The 15001-nt window shown below is 49.7% G+C and overlaps 1 protein-coding gene across 1 annotated transcript in view; it reads left to right on the forward strand.

Annotated features, from left to right (window-relative positions):
- The first annotated feature begins 457 nt into the window (after positions 1–457).
- The window catches only part of Gramd2a (GRAM domain containing 2A), a 35624-nt gene continuing 21080 nt past the window's right edge, over positions 458–15001 (forward strand). The window contains exon 1 of the mRNA XM_006971470.4: positions 458–559. Coding sequence (XP_006971532.2) covers positions 519–559 — 41 coding nt within the window. The 5' untranslated portion in view covers positions 458–518. The remainder of the gene's footprint in view (positions 560–15001) is intronic.

The following is a 15001-nucleotide window of genomic DNA, read 5'->3' on the forward strand; positions in this document are numbered from 1 at the left end:
TGCTTGACGCCTGAGACCCTCAGGGCTCTTATCAGTTCAGCACAGAGGGCCTCTGTCTTCCTGTTACCCTCTGGAATAAGGTACAGCAGGAACAAGGTGGGATCTTTAGATTCTCCTGGCCGCTGTTGAGAGCCAAGCGGTCCAATGGGGACACTGAGGCCTGTGAAATTGAAAAGTTGGAGCACAAATCGCTCAGGGAATAAAAGTGGTGGAACGGAACTAGAACGAAACTAAAGGACCCTGGGGATGCTGATCACCGGATGTGAGGACTTAACAATAGTTGCAGCCGCATTCTTTGGCTTCTGGGACCTTGCAATTTTGAGACCCAAGGAAGACCTGTCAGCTGCTGGGCCCCACGAGGGCGGTCTCGGAGCGGGGAAAGGCTCCACCAGTGAGCTGAGCTCATCCCCCGCAAGCGGCCAATGGGCGGGCGGGGGTGGGTCTTTCCCCTGGGTGGGCGGGGCCCGGCGGGCACTGGGTCTGGCGCGCAGCCCTAGGCTCCAGGAGAAGGCGCTGCGATGACTGCCCTGAGCCGTAGCGAGCCTGTCGAGGCGGGCAGGTAAGGGCGGCGTCCTTGGGCTCCGGATTCCGGAGGCTGCGGCGAGGGGCAGGGCGGCTCTGGGAGCGCAGCGCCTGGGCGTCTTCTGCCTGCGGGCCGGACACTTCCTGGCCGCGGGAATTCCGGCTCGGGTCAAGCTGCACGGCTGGGACCCCGTGCCACCTCCTTGCTGCGAGGTGTCCGAGGGTCGGTCTTGGCGGCTTCGGGCGAGCGGAAGGCACGCTCCTGGACTCACCTCCTGTCGGCCACCTTCGCGGTCCATTCATTTGCGTTTTCATTCATTTCTCACCGTAACGACTCCCCAATCCCGGTTGCCTCCATCCCCAGGCTGGTGCTTCCCTGCGGGCCCCTGCAAAATCCTCTCCTCTCCTCTCCCAGCGAGATCTAGGAGCACACGCGGCTTCCCCGGAGGTAGCGTGGAGCTGTCCCAGCACGACTCGGCCGCACCCCATTCGCCAGGCCCGGGCGGGCTGGGGCCGGTCTCCAAGCCCGGAGAGCTGGTCCAAAGTCGACCTGGGAGGAAAGGAAAGTTCTTGTAGCTGGAGGAGAGTAAGGGGCCAGGGAAGACACGAGGTGGCATCAAGAATGGGAGCTGTGAGTGTAATGTTTACCTAGCATGCACAAGGCCTTGGGTTCGATCCTCAGCACGGTATAAACCAGGCGTTGGTGATGCACACCTACAATCCCAGCACGGTATCCAAGATGGTTTACGCTTGCAGCCGTCTGGGAAGCTCTCTTAGGAGAGCTGAGATTCAGGGTCGTCCTGGACCACATAATGAATTCAGGACCAGCCCTGCGGAGTGTGGGATTTAACTCTTGAAGTCTTGAGGGCATGTGGATGAGGTTATTTGAGGGAAGACGCAGCTTACGGATGAAACTGTAAATTCCTGCTCCCACCCAGTCCCAAGCCTACACAGCTGGACATCCCTGCTAGTCAGGAATGATCTAGGTAGGGCAAATGTGATCTTGTGCCTACATCAACCCTGGATACATTGGGCTGTGGATTTAGCGGCTCAGCCCTCTAAGGATTTGAGGAGGTGAGGTGTCCAGCTAGCTGTTATCTGCCCTTGTCTCTCTGTGCGTGCTTCCTCCCTCAACATACATGGTGGTGCAAAGGTGCCCCTTCTTGCAGAGACCTGACAAGCTGGATGTCCACCCCACTTGTTAGCTCTGAACTCCACTCCTGATGCAGTAAAGACAAAGTATTGCCAGAAGAGATGGGTAGATGGTTCTCTCACCCTGTAGGCTGCTCTGCAGTCTCCTCATAAGGCCACTTGGAGTCCAGCACAGTGGGGACACTCTTGAGTAGAGGTTAGAGTTTGGAAGTCATTAAAAGTGTCCTCAGTGAGTACCTCGGGGCAAGTGAGCAGGTCTGGAGGGCAAAGCTGACTGGCGTCTGCTGAGGTTCAGGAGTTTTCCCCAACTTCTCGGAGGGCAAGGATATTCTAAATAGCCTGGAGAGGTCAGCCTGGGCCCCATCCAGGCCTTCCCGTTGGTGTTGCTTTCAAACTGCTGAACTCAGGTGGGTCTCAAAGCTTTATTTGGGATTAGAAATACCTGTATGCTCATTCATTCACTGGGGATGTTCTGGTGACCCACTGAGGGTGAGGAGGACAGTACTCAAGATGGTTTATACCTGCTCCCCTCCAGGGAGCTAACTCTTCCATGATCAGCTAGTGCCTGTCAAGGTGACTCCACCCAGCACTTAAGCTGGCTAAGCTGTGGCTTTGGCTGTTGAGAGACACGGTCCCTATTTATAAGACTGACATGAAGAGCTTCACTCCGAGAGTCGGATTCAGTCAAATGCTGCTCCCATTTTGCTGTGACTTGGAACAAATCACTTCCTTCTCGGGGCCGGCTTTACCATGAAGTAAGGAGAGATGTGGCTTAGACTCCCTCAAGGCCCCTCCACACAGTCAGTGTGCTAACACGTGTCCTCCTCCATTTCTGAAGGTGTCTCTTTTCTTTTCATACTTTGCCCGTTGCTATGACATGCCTTGGAAACCCATCCAGCCAGGAAGAGTGCAGTGTGCCACTTCCACGTCTAGTATCTGAGTCTGGAGACCGGAAAATAAGGTGTTTGTCCTCCTTTTGAGAAGGGAAGACAAGTTTCCTTTAATTCTGTATCCATCTTTGACACAGCTATAAGCTTGACAGAGGTCAGGCTTGGCCTCTGTACCTCTTCACCTGGGCTGTAGGGCGCCAATCTCTCATCACCTATTCTCTAACCTGTAAGCTATGATTAATTCTCCTCCCTGTTTACTAATGTAGGGGAGGAAGGGGATCCGGGCAGAGAGCCGGAAGGAGGAGTTTCCTGAAGCTGGAAGGTGGCTCAGTGGATAGCAACAGTGTTGCTTTGAGGGTGAGGGCCTGAGCTCCAGCTGGGTATGGCCGCTTGCACCTGTAACCTAGCACCAACCAAGGAAAAGGTAGAGACATCATTGAGACTTGCTGGCTGCCAGCCTAGCTCCAGGTTCAGTGAGAGACCCTGTCTTAAGGGACAGAGAGTGATAGAGCAGGACACCCTCCTCTGGCCTCTTTGAATGTACACAGGTACTCACCTACAACACACATACACGAATGAGCTTCCCCCTGCCATGGCAGAGTGCAGTTTTTTTTTTTAAGATTTATTTATTTATTATGTATACAGAGGAGGGCGCCAGATCTCATTACAGATGGTTGTGAGCCACCATGTGGTTGCTGGGAATTGAACTCAGGACCTCTGGAAGAGCAGTCGGTGCTCTTAACCTCTGAGCCATCTCTCCAGCCTGAGTACATTATACTTAAGCAGATACACTTCAAAGGGACAAACTGTCATGTCCCACCCCACCCCCCAAGCTTCTCACATCTGCTTATTTTTGTTAGTTGAGAAATGCTTGGGTAGAATTTAGAGTTAGTTTGAATAACTAACTGAATCAATCTTTAAATCAGTGGTTCTCAACCAATGGGCCATGGCCCAGGTTTTTTTTTGGGGGGGGGGTCCGCATATCAGATATTTACATTACAATTCATAAGTTATGAAGTAGCAGCAAAATAATTTTGTGCTTGGGGGTTACCACGAGGAACTGTAATAAAGTGTCGCACGCAACATTGTCCTAAAACATTTCCTCAATGATGTTTACAATTACATTAGGCTATCTACCTACCTACCTACCTACCTACCTACCTACCTACCTATCTTGCAGTACCAGGGATTGGCTGCAGGGCTACCCAAGTGCTCTACCACTAAGCTACACCCCAACTCTTCCCCCCCCCTTTTTTTTTTGAGACAGGGTTTCTCTGTGTAGTTTTGGTGCCTGTCCTGGATCTCACTCTGGAGACCAGGCTGGCCTCGAACTCAGAGATCTGCCTGGCTCTGCCTCCTGAGTGCTGGGATTAAAGGAGTGCGCCATCATCACCCCACCATTTTTTTTTTAAGATTTATTTATTTATTTGTATACAGTGTTCTGCCTGCACATATCCCTGCAGGACAGAAGAGAGCACCAGATCTCACTACAGATGGTTGTGAGCTACCATGTGGTTGCTGGGAATTGAACTCAGGGCCTTTGAAAGAACAAGCAGTGCTCTTAACCTCAGAGCCATCTCTCCAGCCCAGCCAATTTTTTAAAATTTATTACTTATTATTGATGTTTTTCAGAAGGTTCTCGTGTCACCCAGGCTAGTTTCATACTTAATCTGTAGCTGAAAATGACCTTGGACTCTTCTTATTTATTTCTTAGTCTCAGGCTCATTAGTGCCATGGCACAGATGTGGAAGTCCAAGGACAACTTTTTTTGTTTTGTTTGTGTTTCTGTTTTTTGTTTGGGGGTGGGGGTCAGGGTCTCATTGTGTAGCCTTAACTAGCCTGAAACTCACAGAGTCCACCCACCTCTGCCTCCAGAGTGGTCAGATTAAAGGCGTGCACCACCATACCTGGCAAAGGAAAACTTTTTGGGAATTGTTCTCTCCTTTCCACCATAAATTCTAGGGATTGAACTCAGGTCGTCAGGCTTGCCAGCCAAGTGTTTTTACCTTCTGCGCTATCTCACCAGTCTGACCTTGAACTCTTAGATCCTCCACCTCAAAAAGGCTGGGATTACAGGCTTAAACCACTAGAGACCAGATCGAACTCCTTTTTTTTTTAGTGGAAATAAAAAAGCACTTAAAGAGTTTAAGTCTCGCGTGAATTGCTTTCCTTCTTCACGTGCTGACACAGCACATCAAGGGTTTATTAAATAGTTGTCAGGATCCTTCTGGAATTTCATTTCCTCAGCCCCCCCCCCCCTGTTCTCTCTGACTGAGGGGCAATGGCATCCTTGGTTTGTCTGGGCAAACAACTGTCTCTGGTCACAGAACTGCCCCTTTCCCTTGCCAACTTGCGTTCGAATTGACCAAATGACTCAAAGCTTGCCAATAATCTGGCCACACAAAACATTGTTGACATCATTATCACTGTTGAAGCTTTTTTGTTTTTCTTTGGTGGTGCTGGAGACTCTAACACAGGGATGCATGCACACTCAGCATTCACTCCACGCTAAACTATGTCCCAAGCTCCAAAAACAACTTTTGAAGGGCTACTCAGAAATTGAATTTTATGGTAAGTCATTGACATGCAGAATCATAAGGCTTCCTTGTTACCAAACAAATCGAAGAATCTTTGTATTTAACTTTTAAATTTTTTCATTTAAGTGTGTGTGTGGGGGGGTAATCACTGTAGCACAGGCTGCCCTGAAATGGATTTTGTGGGGTTCCTCTTCTCTTGGCCTCTGAAATACTGAGATTAGAGGAATGAGTCACAATGCCTAACTCCCAGTTGTTGGTGGTTAAAATGTTGGAGCTGAGGATTGGGCTCAGCAGTTAAGAGCACTGGCTGTTCTTCCAGAGGACTCAAGTTCAATTCCCAGCACCCAAGGGGTGGCTCACAACCATCCATTAACTCCAGTACAGAGGATTTGATGGCCTCCTCTGGCTCCCACAGGCATCAGACTTGCAAGAAGTGCAGACAGACAAATACATATGCAAGCAAAATACCCATGCACATAAATTAAAATTTAAATATATATATATTCCTCAGACTCTTGAATTTCATATAAATTGGAAGTTGGATATAGATCCCTGGCCAAGTAGGGAAGGTATTTTACCCTCCAAGAAACGTCCAATGTCTGGTTCTGTCCCTTTGGGCCATGTAAGTGGTTCCTGGTGGTTCTGTCATCTAGACCCATTTCATTAGAGACAAAAGGAATATGAATCTAATTCTGCAAGTCTTTCTTCATTTAGCAGGTGGACTCTTTCTGTTTCAAGGGTCCCTTTTGATTATGCGGCTCCTCTGAGGACAGCTAGTTTTCAGGGGCTGGAGATAATAGCTCGGAAGCTGAGAGCACCGGCCGCTCTCCCAGAGGCTTACCCACCGAGCCTCTCCTCAGTTCTGAACGTTTTTTTCTTGGCCCTAAGTTCTTTGATATGGATAATGTTGAAAAGGGTGTTTTGTGTTGTTCTTTTCTCTTGCTCTTTTATGTCATTTCTAGGTAGGTAGTCGATGTGATAGAATACATAGTCCGTGTTTTCAGAAAGATCTGGGTCTGAGGTCCTACTCGACAAGTTTCACCTCTGAGCTCCCTACTCTGTCTGTAAGACATTCGTCTGTGGCCTTGTCAGAGGTCCCCAGGCTATTCGGTCTATGCAGTTGTACGGAGTACGTGCTCACCCAGAGGTGTCTTCTTCAGAGAGCCTCCAGCTCTTGGAGACTCTTGGGTGATTCAGCACCAGTTCTCAGTACTTCCCCTGTATTCCGCTTTAAGGTGTACAGTTCACTCTACTTTAAGTGTGGGAGCGCCAAGGAGAAACCTAAGGCACTGCACAAGCTAGAGGAACACTCCGCAGTTGAACCACATCCTCCCGTGTCTCTATTAGGGTTTCTGTGGCTGCAATGAAACACTGACCAAAAACAACGTGGAGACAAAAGGCTTTGTTTCAGCTCACAGCTCTCGGGTCACACTCCATCACTGAGGGAAGTCAGGGCAGGAACTTGAGGCAGAAACTATGGAGGAACACTGCTTAATGGCTTGCTCCTCATGGCTAGTTCATCCCGTTTTCTTACAGAACCCAGGACAACCTGCCCAGGGGTAGCCCCACCTAAAAGGGCCTGGACCCTCCTGCTTCACTCACTAATTAAGGAAATGCTCCACAGGTTTGCGTATTGCCCAGCATTATGGAGGCATTTTCTCAACTGTAATCCCTCTCTCAGATGACCCTAGCTCTCTAGTTTGTATAAAATAAACAAAAACAAAAAGAAGCAAACAAAAACCAACCAGGGCACCAGATCAGATTTCATTCATTCATTCATTATTTTGAAACTATCTCTTTATACACTCCTGGGTGTCCTGGAACTCACTGTAGACCAGGCTGGCTTTGAACACAGAAATCCACCTGCCTCTGCCTCCCAAGTCCTGGGATTAAAGGCATGCGCCACCACACCCAGCCAAAGTTAATTTTTTCAAATTGTGTGTGTGTGTGTGTGTGTGTGTGTGTGTGTGTGTGTTTGTGTGAGAGAATGTGCACTTGTGTGTACTCACAGAGATCCACCTGACTCTGCCTCCATGCTGGGATTAAAGGCATGTGCCACCACTGCCCGGCTCAAAGTTAATTCTTTTTTTTTTTTTTTAAGATTTATTTATTATGTATACAGCATGTTTGTCTGCAGGCCAGAAGAGGGCGCCAGATCTCATTACAGATGGTTGTGAGCCACCATGTGGTTGCTGGGAATTGAACTCAGGACCTCTGGAAGAGCAGCCAGTGCTCTTAACCGCTGAGCCATCTCTCCAGCCCCCAACCATCTCTCCAGCCCCCTCAAAGTTAATATTTATAAATTCAACTTCTATATATCTGTAGATTATTGATTTTTGTATTTTTAAAGTGTTATGTATTATTAGTGTGTCTATGTGTGTTGTGAGTGCGTGTCGGTACCACAGCATGCATGCAGGGGTCAGATGACCACTTTCAGGAGTCCTCTTCTTTGGCGGCGTGTTCCAAGGGTTGAACTCAGGCCGTCAGGCTTATATGGTTTACCAGCACTGTTCCTTGTTTTTGTTTTTTGAGACAGGATTGGTCTGAAACTCCTTATGTACCCTAGGCTAGCCTAGAATGCTCCACAGTTTTGACTCAGCCTCCTTAGTTCTGAGGTTACAAGAATGTACCTCTACAGTAGCTTTGTTAATTTTTTCTGTTAGGTTACTTACTGTCTCCGTAATGACTTGGATGTATTCATTGTATATTAGAGACAGAAATCATTTCTATAAATGTTTAAAAAAAATCCCCCCTATGTTGCCTGGTTGCCTGCTTCAGCCTCAGCATACTGAGATGATGGGCAGTGTTTCACTTACCCTCAGTTTTCATTTGTACGTCAAACTTTAAATTTTGAGCCAGGTGATGGTGGTGCATGCGTTTAATCCTAGCACTCGGGTCAGGGTATTATAGTTTCTCTCTGCCCGGCAATCTTTTTCTTTTCGTTTTCTTTTTGTTTTTTCGACACAGAGTTTCTCTGTGTCACCCTGGTGGTCCTGGAACTCACTCTGTAGACTAGGCTGGCCTTGAACTCAAGAGTGCTGGGATTAAAAGCTTGTACCACCACCACCACCACCACCACGGGGCAACAGTGGTTTCTTTCAAATACATAAATCTGTATTTTTCTCACCTTTTTACAATGGCTACAAGCTCCATGTGTTGAGTAACAGGAGAAAGAGAGCTGGCACTCCCTAGCGGTTTTAGTCATTTACGCAGTCTGTGGTACTCCCCGAGGACCCAGAAAGCTGTTCAAGACTGGATCATCAGTCAGGAATCTGCCCGGGGAGCCACGTTGGCGACAGCCTGCGGCAGGGTGCGGACTCTAGCCCCGCCAGGGGCGTGCACAGCCGCGGCCAGCTGCCAGCTCTGGTGCAGGGCACAGCTCCAGGAGCCAGGCACGGATGGGGTGCAGGCTCAGCATCCCAGGAAGCCGGTTGGTGGGGGCGCTGCTCCTGTCCTCACGTCAGGTCTCCCGATCTGCGCTAAGCGCTACCTTTGGGCCAACGCACCAGCTCGACTCACCAGCTGGCAGAAGGCTGGGCCGCGCCACGCTGACGTGATCAGTGTCGCTGCAGGCGCCGCCTTGGGAACCACTAAGTGTGGTACTGGAATTCTGGGTGTGGCTGCCACTGGGGACCGGAGGGACCTTGGTCTTCCCAGCTCTTTCTAGGGCAGGTTTAGAAAATAGCCTTGTGGTTGGTGCGTCCTTGGGGTGGAGGAGAGTGGCCGGAGAGTGGGGTGATGTGATAAGGCAGTGAGGCAGCACCTGATCTCCAAGGAACGCACTCAACTGCCCCGAGAGAAGCATGCAGTCCTACCCAACCCCAGCAACCACGTGGTCTCTTACTGGAAGTGAGGAGAGGCAGGCGAGCATCCCAGGCTGTGTGCTGAGTTGGCTGACGGCATAGTTTCCTCACATGTGGTCAGAGGCTCACTGTCCCTCCTAGTCGCCAGTCTGGGAGGCAGGAAGGAGCCGGGCCCATTACAGCACCAAAGTGTCCTTGCTAAGGTTACCCGTCCATGTGTCCAAATTCAAGGTCTGTCCTTCACTCCTCCTTTTACTTACCTTCGGCAAACCTCGGCACTGTGTGCCCTGCTGCTTGCCCAGTCCTCCTTAGGAAATGCTTGTTTCCATGGCAATCTACAGACCTGGAATTTTTTTTTCTTTTCTATGCCTTTCTTCTTTGGGGGGAGGGGTTTCAAGACAAGATTTCCCTTTGTAGTTCTGGCTGTCCTGGAACTAACTCTGTAGACTTGGCTGGCCTTGAACTCAGAGAGCCACCTGCCTCTGCCTCCCAGGTGCTGGGATTAAAGTTGGGCTCCACCACTGACCAGCTTTTTTTTTTTTTTTTCTATTTCTTAGGCCACTCTTTATAAGCTAATTTTGGGGGACTGCCCCTCTCTTTTTCTTCCATACATTCTTTAAGCCCTGGGTCTCTTCTCCCTCCGTCCTCCCCTCCTCATTTGCATTGAGATAGAATTCATATACCAATAAAATTCATGTTTGTTTGTTTGTTTTTATCCAGTGCTAAAGATGGAACCAGGATCTTATACATGCTAAGCACATGTATAAACAACTTGCTGCCTGTCTAATTCTGTGATGTTTATAATAGTCATACAGTTGAGTAACCAAGACCACTGCCTGATTCCAGAACATTTGCCCTGCTCAGAAACTAAATGTACAATTAGACACCACTCCCCATTTGCCTTTTCCTTGCCCCCAAGGAACTACCAGTCTACTTTCTGTCTGTATAGATTTGCTAATTTTGTGTATTCCTTACATGGGTGTACATAGAGTAAGTGGTCTTCTGTGACTGGCTTCTTTCAGTTAACAATATTTTAAAGGTCCCTTCATGGGGGCTGGAGAGATGGCTCAATAATTAAGAGCAGCTAGGTTGGTTTCCCAGTCCTGCTTCAGCTGGCTCTCAGCTGCTGGTTACTCCAGCTCCAGGGGATCGGACATCCTCTTCTGGCCTCTGCAGGCAATACACTCAGCGACCACTTCCTACTCCACCCCCCATGATTCTCTTCTCTTCTCTTCTCTCTCTCTCTCTCTCTCTCTCTCTCTCTCTCTCTCTCTCTCTCTCTCTCTCTCTCTCTGGCTTTTCTAGACAGAGTTTCTCTGTGTAACAGCCTTAGCTGTCCTGGAACTAGCTCTGTAGACCAGGCTAGACTCGGACTCACAGAAGTCCGCCTGCCTCTGCCTCCCCAGTGCTGGAAATAAAGGTGTGCGCCACCACCGCCCAGCTAATTCCTTTTTGTTTTTGGAGACAGGATTTCCTGGCTGTCCTGGTAGAGTGGGCTGGCCTTGAACTCATAGAGATCTACCTATTTCTGCTGAATGCTGAGATTAAAGGAGTGTGCTATCACCACTCAGCTAATTCTTTTTATTTTTTAACTCTTATGTATGTTTTTTTTTTATGAGTTTGAGTGTTCTATTTGCATGTATGCCTGCATGCCAGAAGAGGGCATCAGACCACATTATAGATAGTTGTGAGCTGCCATGTGGTTGTTGGGACTTGAATTCAGGAAGATCAGCTTATGCCCTTAACCACTGAGTCATCTCTCCAGCCTTTGGCTAATTCTTTACAAAAAAAAAAAAAAAAAATCCATTCATGATTGGCATGTATCAGTGGCTTTATTTTAATGGATGAAGAGAAATACTTTGTTTATTGCTGGGCATTTAGTCTGCACTTTTTGACTTTTCTGAATAAATGCTGCTGTGAGCATTCATGCATAGTATTTTGTGTGGACAAGCATTTCTATTTATTTGTTTTATTATTTTGAATTATGTGTCTGTGTCTGGGTATGTGCACGCTAAGTGCCCACAGAGGCCCAGAGGTGTCAGGTAACCCTGGAGCTGAACTTACAGATGGTTGTGAGCTGGGGAATGTGGGTAGTGGAAATCCAACGCTGGTCCCCTGGAAGAGCAGTACATGCTCTTAACTGCTGAGCCATCTCTCCAGCCCCTGGACATGCATTTTAAATTCTCTTTTCTACGTGCTAGGAGTGTTTGCTCAGCTCTGTAGTAACTGCAGCAGTTTGAAGAATCACCGAGTTGTTTTCCAAAGCACCGGCCCCATTTCACATTCCTCCCAGGTGGAGAGAAGGATCCCAGCCAGTCTCTCCTCAGCCTCACCCACACCCGTCACTGATGACAGTCTTGGGGGAGTGTAGAGTATGCTTTGTGGGTTTGATTCTCTTTCCTCATAACTAATGGTGTTTATGGCCTGTTTACGTACTTGCTGGACAGTTAATATCTTCTTTTGAGAAATACTGATTCAAATATGTGCCACTTTTTGTTTTGTTTTGTTTGTTTGTTTTTGTTTTTTTGAGACAGGGTTTCCTCTGTGTAGTTTTGGTGCCTGTCCTGGATCTCGCTCTGTAGACCAGGCTGGCCTCGAACTCACAGAGATCTGCCTGGCTGTAATCCTGAGTGCTGGGATTAAAGGCGTGTGCCACCGCCGGCCGCCGCACCGCCACCGCCCCCTCCCAGGCATGGCATGTGCCACTCTTTAATAGAGCTATTTGTCTTTTCATTGTTGAGTTGTCAGGGTTCTTTTATAAATTGTTGAGCTTGGTGTGGTATATACTCACTCATTTAATCCCAGCACTTGGGAGGCAGAGGCAGGCGGATCTCTGTGAGTTCAAGGCCAGCCTGGGCTACAGAGTGAGTTCCAGGAAAGGTGCAAAGTGACACAGAGAAACCCTGTCTTGAAAAAACCTGGTCTTCATAGTGAGACCCTGCCTCAAAATGAATGAATGAATAAATATAAATGAATAAATTGTGATTCAAGAAATCCATATAACATAGCATCTTAATCATTTTAAAGACAAAGTTTAGAGTTAAGATCTAGCATGCTGGCTCAGCAAGCCTGAAGACCAGAATGCAGTTCCTGGAAACCACACGGTGGAAAGAAAGAAGCAACCCTCTGAAGCTATGATCTGGCCATCACAGGCACGCACACAAACACCCACATCTATACACATACGTAATTTAATAAAAAAAATACTTCTCTTTAGCTGGGCAGTGGTGGCACACGCCTTTAATCCCAGCATGTGGGAGGCAGAGCCGGGTGGATCTCTGTGAGTTCGAGGCCAGCCTGGTCTACAGAGTGAGTTCCAGGAAAGGCGCAAAGTGACACAAAGAAACCCTATCTCGAAAAACCAAAAAAAAAAAAAAAGAAAAGAAAAGAAAAAGAAAAAAAGATTTCTATTTAAAAAAGCAAAGTTGATAGTATCCTTCCTTTCATTTAAATCCCTTCTCTGGGTCCCCGTTGCTTGTAAGGGAGTAACTCCTGTCAGGACTCACATGCAGCTTTGGCCACCTCTCCCACCTCACGGCTCACCACTTTACTGTTCACCAGTCCCCTCCAGACACAGGGCTTCTGTTATGTGCCTCATACAGTCCCAGACCTCTGGCCGCCCACCCTCTGGCCTCTCTAATAATCCCTGTGCAGCCACCAGCTCCCTTCTCCATCCAGTGAGCATCCAGTGGAGCTCAGCTGCAGGGTCTCTGTTGCTTTAGGAGAGTCGTCCTTGCCCTCCACAGGTGAGCCCGGCCTCTCTGAGAGAATTTCCCCTGACCCCCTTGCTTTTCCTCAGCGCATACATTACAGAGTTGTAATTATGTACTGGCGTATGTCAGTCAGTCTTTGCCTCGTTGTCTGCCTCCCTGGGCAGGCAGGCTGTTGCAGGTAGTGCCTGGCCTGCCTTCCTGGAGCACACAGCACTTACCCAGAGCTGAGGGAATAGCAAACATTTTCAGTTGGTATTTGTAGAAGGAAGGCAGGAGGGAGGGGGAGCTGGCCGTCCTCGAGCATACTGCCAGCTCCTCCTGGGACAGGAGTCCTGACACAGAGGATGGGTGGCCGTCTGTAGGTCACCTAGCTTCCTGGCCTCTGCTTTTTACCTTCTGAGTGGAGACTTTCTTGTCTCGGAAAGCATCGGTGACTTTCTCAAAGCCCCCAACATAAGTTGGAGGGGACTGCTTCCACCCCCTAGCCAGTCTCTCAGGACCCTGGGGCCTCACTGTTGCCTTTGGTTCTAAGAAGAGTCTGGTTGGGTCCACAGGGCCAGAAGGATTCTGAGACGGGCATCCTCAGATGCTAGAGGGAGGGTCTGCTAGACAGTATCCATGGGTAAACAGAGCTGACTTGTCCTCAGAGAGTAGCCACACCCCTGGCAGCCTGGGTTGGGGCATTTGTGTGGCCAAGGTTGTCTGTGTACCTCCCTTCAGAAGAGTGGCCACTTGGAGCACAGGGGTGTTCTGTTTCTGACTGAATGCGTGTCTGTTTTTAGACCTGAATGACCAGCTTCTTGTGTGGAGATGGCCACGTCCCAAGGGGCCTGCCAAGAAAAAGTGGTCTGTCATCAGGCCCAGGGGGGCCGGCTCGACAGATGCTGCCCCAGCTGTGGGCACCGCTGGCAAGGCTAGCAGCCAGCCGGGCAGTTTGTAGAACCCACTGCGTGCCCTGATGTGGCCCGGGCTCTGGGGGAAAGCCTGGGTGTCCGGGGAGGGGACATTCTGCATGTCTTTGAGCTCTGGGCAGGACAGGAGCACCGATGGCTGTCCTCAGACTTCCAGCGGAGGGAGGAGCAGAGAGGATGGTGTCTGAGCATGGCTGCTGGCTCTGGTGTAGTTGTATACCTCCTGGCCAGCAGGTGGGAGCCCTTTCCTGGTGCAGCCTAGGCACCAGAATGCCTCCTCCCGTGGGCTCCTGCTTTCTTGTGTTGTAGGCCAAAGAAAAGACTGAGGCACGTGTGGCATGTGTGGAGTTTTGTGGGTGCATATGAGGCCCAGGTGTGCCCCCACATTGTTCATTCCTGTGGGGAGGGAGCTGTGCCTCTAGGTGCCCTTTAAGGGTGTGGTGGGACATGGGGCTACATCTCTCAGTGCAGGTAAAGGATGGGAAGCCCAAAGGGCGGGGCTGTAGGCCCCCCCCCCCCCCCCCGTCACCTCCCCGGCTGCACTTTGGCCTCGTTCAGATCATGACATAGCTCATAAGCAAGAGGATTTTCTGTCCTGTTTTGTAGAGAGAGGCACAGGCTCTGAAGGAGGTGACAGGATCACCAGAGGTTCAAGGTACAACCAGAAGCTGCTGTCACTCAGGGCTTGTGTTTGTGCCTTAAGAGACCTCTGTTTCCGAACAAACTGCACGCACAGAGGAATCCTTCATCTGGGATTATTACTGAGCACTTACTGCATGCATGAAACTGGGCAAGTCCCTGGAGTGTGAGAAACTGAGCGGTAAGACTCTGCCTGGAGCTGGTCCTCTGGGCAGGCTGGGCAGCCTGGGGTGTTTTCTAGGTAGAGTGGAGGCCACGTCCATCCTTGGACACAGGTGCAGCTTCAGGGAGCAGAGATGCTGAGAACAAGGACAAGGGGATTCTGTCCTGGGCAGGAGCAGGCTGGCAGAGACCGGCCCAAGCGGAGCTGGGCGGGCAGCTTATCAGCACCCTCTTCCCAGAGCAAGGCCAGCCGGACACCTTGCTGTGACCTCTGTCTCACAAGGAACAGCGTCCCTCTGGCAGGCTGAGAGCCCAGACTTGGGTTCGAAGGTCAGGAAACAGGAGAAAAAGGTTTTCTAATTAATTAAGCAGCGAAGGGCTTGGGGGACAGGGCAGGTCTGGGCTGAGGCAAGAGACACAGGCAAATGTCTTGGCTGCCACAGTAGGAAGATGGAGTCAGCCTTGCTCTCCAAATCCGCTGGGCAGAAAGACATATGGGTCCCCTGCAGGGAGGAGAAACCTGCGCCTGTTACAACTCATTCTTGTTTAGCCGGTGTTCACCTCCCAGGTGGCTGAGCCTGCCCACACCTTCTCCCGAGCTGCTAGCTCTCCCAGCTTGTTTGGTGCTTTGGGTAAAGAGGAGCTGGGTAGTGGTGATGCAGAGGCAGGCGG

This window comes from Peromyscus maniculatus, chromosome 7, assembly GCF_049852395.1.
Source record: "Peromyscus maniculatus bairdii isolate BWxNUB_F1_BW_parent chromosome 7, HU_Pman_BW_mat_3.1, whole genome shotgun sequence".
Classification (NCBI taxonomy): Eukaryota; Metazoa; Chordata; class Mammalia; order Rodentia; family Cricetidae; genus Peromyscus; species Peromyscus maniculatus.